We start from the raw sequence: 7,322 nt of genomic DNA on the forward strand, positions 1-7,322 counted from the left end.
ATTTATCCTTGAGAAAAGGATAAATATATTGTGAGGGAATAAAATGCCCTTTTGATATCCTTATAAAAGTAATAACAAAATATTTCAAGTTTAGGCTATGTGGAGTTAGATGAACTTCACTACAATGGTGACAAAGTTTTCATAATTGTGTCATGAGAATTTGTGTTACTAATGAGGAAAAAGAGGCGCTATAGTTAATCTGGCGAGAAAAGAATAGGGCTTTGGTACAAACCCAGTCTCTCCCAAACCTGGTCCACATAAGATCAACACTCACCAAAACCTGCATGAATAGTGCATAATGGAAAGTGTTCAAGAGAAAATAGAATAAGAGAAAGTAATTTTCAAAAGGGAACGTTGTAATAGAAGATAAAAACACTAAAGAAATATTAAATACTATCTATTTAAATTGTTGACTTACTCATTCCATTTTTCAAAGGAGAGATAACTTCCATATTTTGTCTGGGAACTCGCAGAGAGTTTGTGTCAATAAAATAAGTTGTGCCACTTGGCTTTCCTTTGTCTCCTTCAATTTCCATTGGAGTGCTCCCATCATCTCTCTCCAACAGCATCCCAATAGCTGTTGGAAAGTCTGCCTTTAAAAGAAAGGTTAGCTCACAATACATTTCCAAGATAAAATATACATTGGCTAATTCCCTCTTCCCTTACTGTTTACTCCATGGAATTGCAAATATTTGTGTGGATTTGATTAAGGATAGTAACAACTTACCTTTGGACAATCTTCACCAGCATAGCCTGCTCTAACAGTGTATGATCCAATGTCAAACACAAGGGCACCAACCTCATCTGCAAAACAAAATTAAAGTGGCATATTAAATAACATCACAGAGATAACTAACAATATATAAAGATGTCTTATGAAGATGCATATTAATGAAGCAAAATTCTATTTTAGAGTATTCACATTTATAAAAATCAGAAGGCATCACCTACATACACTAAATAGCTTATATTCATCAGTCTAAGTAACGAGAAAGAAGGTGCAATTTATTAAATTTAAATACAGTTGCTGTAACATACTAAATACCAAAGCTCAGTCTTTACCACGATGCTCAATGCTACAAAAAAATGAAACTCCACCTCTGAAGCTGGTTAGTTCTTAACCTGAATAACAGATGTGGGGTTAGGATGGGGAGGTGGAAGCTCAGGGCTTGTGATTAGAAACGGTCAGAAAGAGCAAATCCAGGAATGGATACTTTAATGGTTTATGGAGTTAGAAGTGAAATTGGGCACATCTGAACATGTCAAATTCTGTGCTTATGATGAGCAGTCATTGATGGATCAGCTAAAGATGACAGGATCTAGAAAACACTAAAAAGTTATTCCTGTGATGTCCCCTCAATGCCAGTTTTATTGAAGCTCCTTTCCGCCAGTTAAAACTTACTTTCATGTCAAAGGCAGTCACTCTCACCTTATGAAATGAGTTCTTCAATTCATACCTGGACAAGCCTGTGAAGAGATCTGTTGGAGTGATCCAACCAAGCCCAGAAAGCTAATACCAGGAAGTACTGCTTATCTTACAAGGAAAGATCAGACAAGCGGAACTTGCATCCTCTCGAATTTAGAAAAGTAAGGAGAGGGTATTAGTTTGATAAATGCTGGGCCCCCACTAACCATCACATGGTGTGGAGAAAATGCTTCTGGTAACAGAATCTAAAACTATAGGCCATTGCTTTAGAACATGCGATTGTCATTTAGGGCAGATGAGGTGAACATTTTTCTCTTATAGGATTGTGAATCTTACATACTCTCTTCCTCAACAACACGTATGAATATTTTTAAGTAGTGGAAGGTAGATACTTGAAAAGCAAAGCAACAAATTTTACCAAAGGTTGGACAGAGGTAGAGTTGATAAGATCGTTATAGTCTGAACAACCATGATTTTAAATGGCAGTGCAGACTTGAGAAACTGATTCTTCCTCTGAACAAACAGGCTTGTATATCATGCAAGGCCACTTGACAGTACCATCAACAAAATCTGCAGTCACAAATATATGTTGGCAAATTTCTTTTTTTTAATATTTTGCTTCTATCTGTAAGCAATCTTCATTATTCTACATTTTGTAATATCCTGTATATTGCCTTAAAGGACATGGATAAGCCTTTCCAATTCTCCAGATTCCAAAGGATTGCCAGACAATAATAATCAGATTCAGATTGGTATCACTGGCATACGTTGTGAAATTTGTTGTTTTACCATAGCACTACAGTGCAATTCATAAAAACTAAGTTACAATAAGAAATATGCATAAAAAGTAAATTAGTGCAAAAAAAAAACAAAATAGTGAGGTAGCTTTCATGGGTTCATGGACTATTTCGAAAGTTGATGGCAGAGGTGAAGATTCAAGATCCAAGTACATTCATTATCAAAGAATGTATAAATTATACAACCTGGAGATTTGCTCACAGATAGCCACAAAGCAAGAGACCTGAAAGAACCCAATTTAAAGAGAAAAGAATAAAACTAAAAGACCAGTAAGAGAAAGTAAAATTACAAAAAAAACAAAGCAACACCCGCAAACAATTGAAGTAAACAACAGCATCCCAAACCAAAAATTAGAGCTCAGCTCTGAACCCGGAGCAGCCCGGAGTTGGCTCAAAGCTTCACCTATCAGTTCAGCATATTACCAGGAATGTAGCACAGCAGCTGGGCCAGTCTTCATAGCCTCAGTGCAATGCAGTTTATCATCTCAGAGAAGCAGTTCCTAAAAGATTGAATGTGTCTCTACAGCAGTGGTCACCAACCTTTTTAAACCCAAGATCCCCTACATCGGCCTTAGTGAAAGGCAAGATCGACCCCAGATCAATTAGTTACACACGTGCGCACAGGGGCAGAAAAGACCAGAAGTAAAACCTCGCAACCCGTTAGTAGAAATAATGTATGAACACCAGGGGTCACCACCTTTTGCACCGCGAACCGGTTTAATATTGACAATATTCATGCGGATCAGCTGATGGGGGGGGGGGGTTGTTAAACACGACTGGAATACAACGATACTCGAAGCAGTTCCATATGTTCAGTTTATTCCGCAATTTAGTTTTCATGGCTCTCGGCACTTAGCTTCTGTCCCGCTTGCTCATGATTTTTCTGCTCACAAAACTCAGTGGGTTTGTCTTTAACTGCAGGATGCTTGGACTCAAGGTACCGAAGCAGTTTTGAGTGCTTTACTGCCTCATTAGTCAGTCTCCAGGCCTGAACTCCAGCCTCCCGCCCGCCACCAGATGCCTTGGCCAGGTGTGACTGGTCGCGGGTGGGGTGAGAGGACAAGGTCGGGGCGGAGGTCCCCGTGCTGGGGCTGCGGCGGTCACAGTCCGGTGAGAGAGTGAGTGACCAAGCGAGAAGTACGACAGGGCGCGCACACACCCCCCCCGTAGGATCTATCAGCTAACAAAAGTTTGTTTCAGTAGATCGTAGCGAGGTAGCTGCTCGGCTACTTACAAAACCTTGAGCCCGAATAGGGTCGTCTGCGAATATTTTAGCACCGGGTTCCCCATGAACATTCGGTGTGGTGAACAGGTTCAGAGGCGGCGCCCATCTGTCCGCGCTGCAGGCCAGGAGCAATGGCTCTTCTCACTGGTTACCCAAGGCCAACGAGTGATCCCCGGCACTACGGTATCACTGCGTTTAGTCGACTGATGACTTCACGTGGGTTCAAGTTCAACAGTGACAGGGAATGAGGAAAGGTGCAGCTGACTCTTATCATTTCCTTGCGGCCCAGTGGTTAGGGACCACTGAAGTACACTGTGTAGTGCAGGGGGAGCTACATGCATGCGCACTGGGCAGAAAGAACAGAACTAAAACCCTGCAACCCGGAAACAATCTCTCAACAGTATTTGTGTATTTATTTTTCTTTTTTTTTGGGATCTACTGGGAAAGTCTCAAAGATCGACCAGTCTATCACAATCGACGGGTTGGCAACCACTACTCTACATGCTCCAGTGGCATTTCCCTGATGGTAACAATGAGAAGAGGACGTGACCAGGGTGATGTGGTCTTTAATGATGGATACTGCCATTTTGAAATATCACCTACTGAAGATGCTGTCATTGCTGGGGAGGCTACTGCCCATAGTAGAACTGGCCGAGTTTACAACACTCTGCAGCTTTTTCTGATCCTGTGCAGTGGCCCCTCTTTACCAGACTTTGATACAACCAATTAGATTGCTCTCCATGGTACATCTGTAGAAATTTGCTGGTCTTTGGTAACATACCAAAACTGTTCAAACCCCAAATGAAGTATAGCCACTGACGTGCCTTGTTTGTAACTGCATCAACGTTGGTCCAGAATAGATCTTCAGAGAAGATGACACCAGGAACTTGAATCTGCTCAACCTGATGATCTGCTCACTGCTGATCCCTCAATGAGGACTGATGTGTGTTCCGTTTTCGCGTTTCCCTTCCTGAAGTCCATAACCAATTCCTCAGTCGTACTAATGTTAAGTGCAAGGTTGCTATTGCAACATTACCCAACCAGCTGATCAATTTCACTCCAGTACACCTTCTTGTCACCATTTGAGATTTTGCCAACAGTTATGTCATTGGCAAATTTATAGATGGTGTTTGATCTGTGTACACAGTCATGCAGAGAAAGCATAACAGAGTGGGCTAAGCATGCATCGTTCAGATGCACTGCTGTTGATTGTCAGTGAGATGTTTCCAATCCACTCTGACTGTGGTCTGTTGATGACGAAATCAATGATCCAGTTGCAGAGGGAGGTGCAGAAGCACAGTTTTTGAAACTTGATTAGTACTGAGCAGCCAGATGCAGGTATTGCTGTTGTCCAGGTGGTCATAACCATGTGAAGAACCAGTGAGAATGCAGCCGCTATAAGCCTATTGGGACATTAGGCAAATTGCAGAGGGTCCTGATCCTTGCTTAAGCAGCAGTTGACTATGGCCATGACGAACCTCTCAAAGCTCTTCGCCACAGCAGGTGTGTGCAATTGAACGATAATCATTGAGGCAACCCACCCTTCTCTTCTTAGGCAGCCTTTGTAGTAGGTGGAAACCTCTGACTGCAGCAGTGATAAATTGAAGATATCCTTGAACACTCCTGACAGTTGGTTGTTACTGGCTTTCAGTGTACAGGTACCAGGTACACCATTGGGGCCTGACGTCTTGCCGGGGTTCACCCTCTTGAAGGATATTCTAACCTTGGCCTCTGGGACAGAGATCACAGGGGTTCACACAGGGGTAATTTTATTCTCCCTTTCAAATCATGCATAAAAAGCATTGAGCTTATCTGAGTGTGAAGCATCACACCCTTGGTTTCACCTTGTAGGAAATAATTGCCTGCATATCCTACCAGAGCTGACATGCATCCAATTCTGTCTGAGTTCAATTAGAATTGTTTATTCACTCTTAAAATAGCTGTCTGAAGGTCACACTTGGACTTTTTGAATAGTTCTGAATCACTGGTTTTGAATGCCACAAATCTAGACCTCAGCATACCGTGTAAATCTCCTTGGCTTTTGGTTTGGTATATCCAGTATGTTCTCAAAGGCACACACCTATTCACATAGGTCTTGAAATCAGTAATAACTAAGGCATATTCATTTAGACTTGAAGATGAATCCTTGAATGTTGTCTAATCTGCCTATTCAAAACAGTCCTGCAGGTGCTCCTGTCTCCCTTGATCATACCTTTGTGGTCCTTACCAGTAGTGCTGCGACTCTTAATCTCTGCCTGTGCGGCAGGAGAAGTACTACAACAAACAATCTCAATATCCTACAAGTTAAAGAACTGAAATGTCAGCAGTCCACAACTCTCCCTGCCACTGAGGCACCTCAAGAAGGTAGCCTCCATCATTAAAGACCCTTCCAATTAGAGACATTACCACCACAGGAGCACACACTCAGGTGTTTTAAAGAACAGCTTCTTCCCCTCCACCGTAAGATTCTGAACAGTGCAAGAAAACTATCTCGTTGTTTGTCTTTTGCACTATTTATTTTGTAACTTACAGCATTTGTCTTGTACTGTATTACTGCCACAAGACAACAAACCACAACGTCAGTGAGATTAAATGATTCTGACTCCAGTTGGATAGACGTAATAGTGTATTCCAGTGTAAACAGCCTGCTGCGATTACTTGTATATTCAGAATCACAAGGGCTCCAGTAGAATTTTTCAAATTCAATACAATTTACTTCTAGTAGTCTTAAATCATGGCAAGTTATTTTCAAGTGTAAACCTTGTTCAGGTGAAAAGAGCCCAGCCCTCAGAAGCTTTGAGTTGGCTTCCTACAACACATCGATTCCTTTCTTTCTCCAAGGTGGATGGGCAAATCAAGTGGCTTCAAAGCAGCCGGTTCCAGGGGAGAGCGAGATTAATTCGGCCCTTGAATCGATCCCGCTACAATCTGTTGCCGAGAGTGCGCCCTCATATATCGCCGGGCCATGCCTGTACTCTCCCATTCTTCTAGCCGGCAAGGCTGGGTTGAGCAGAGCCGGGTCAGGCCTACACCCGTCAGGCTTCCTCCCAGCACAGGGCAAACCACGCAAACTTGGGCCGGGCCTACACCCATGTACACTTCCCGAGTCGACTGCCGCTCCTCACCTCCTCCATACACGCCGCCACTCATCACTGCTGCTCCCGCAGAAACGCTGATTCCAGAGAATCCCCCGGACACTGATCACACACCGGGAAACAGAAAGCCACACTGAAAAACCGCTCCTGGCAACAAAGATCACTGAGTGGTCAGCCAGGACCAATCCGAAGCGATGAGAGGGAAGCCTAACGTGTGTGACGTGAGTGAAGACCAATAGAAATGGAGATTGTAATGACGACCCGCCTATTACTAGCGTCGCTCAAACTTTGCCAGCCAATCACGTGGACGCCGTCGCAGGGGGTGGGTGGAAAGTATACTCGTACGCGGAGATGAGTAGATTTCAGAGTGCCGCGAAAAAGTAAAAAAACCTATACGTTAAACAAGAGCTGAGCATGAATAGAGACAACGACAATGGAGAGAGGAAATAAGGAACTTGCTTCTTCTGGAGTGTCAGAGTCTGAAGGTCCAGCTGATAAAATTATATAAAATAATGAGAGGAAATCCTGAGGAAATTAAGTGAGGACTGGGCATGTCAAGCAATAGAGGGCATAGCTTTAAGATGAGACAGGGAAAGCTTAAAAGAGATGTGTAAGTTGTTTTTTATACAGCATGCATTAAGTGTCTGGAATGCTCTGTGAGGTAGCCGAAAGGATTGGGGTGGGGGGGGGGGGAGTGGAATTGAATACAGTAATGGCACTTAAACAGACCATGAACATTCAAGGGGATGGAGGGAATTGGGTTATGTGGAGTTAGATAA

At 42.9% G+C, this 7,322-nt stretch overlaps 1 protein-coding gene across 1 annotated transcript in view; it reads right to left on the reverse strand.

The window, feature by feature from the left end:
* Positions 1–6,710, reverse strand: part of actl6a (actin-like 6A) — a 30,111-nt gene extending 23,401 nt beyond the window's left edge. Inside the window, exons 1-3 of the mRNA XM_059945874.1 lie at positions 6,574–6,710; positions 728–804; positions 419–593 (exon numbers count right to left, since the gene is read on the reverse strand). Of these exons, the coding sequence (XP_059801857.1) occupies positions 419–593; positions 728–804; positions 6,574–6,598 (277 nt within the window). The 5' untranslated portion in view covers positions 6,599–6,710. The remainder of the gene's footprint in view (positions 1–418; positions 594–727; positions 805–6,573) is intronic.
* Between the last annotated feature and the right edge of the window lie 612 nt (positions 6,711–7,322).

Source organism: Hypanus sabinus, chromosome 2 (assembly GCF_030144855.1).
Source record: "Hypanus sabinus isolate sHypSab1 chromosome 2, sHypSab1.hap1, whole genome shotgun sequence".
Lineage (NCBI taxonomy): Eukaryota > Metazoa > Chordata > Chondrichthyes > Myliobatiformes > Dasyatidae > Hypanus > Hypanus sabinus.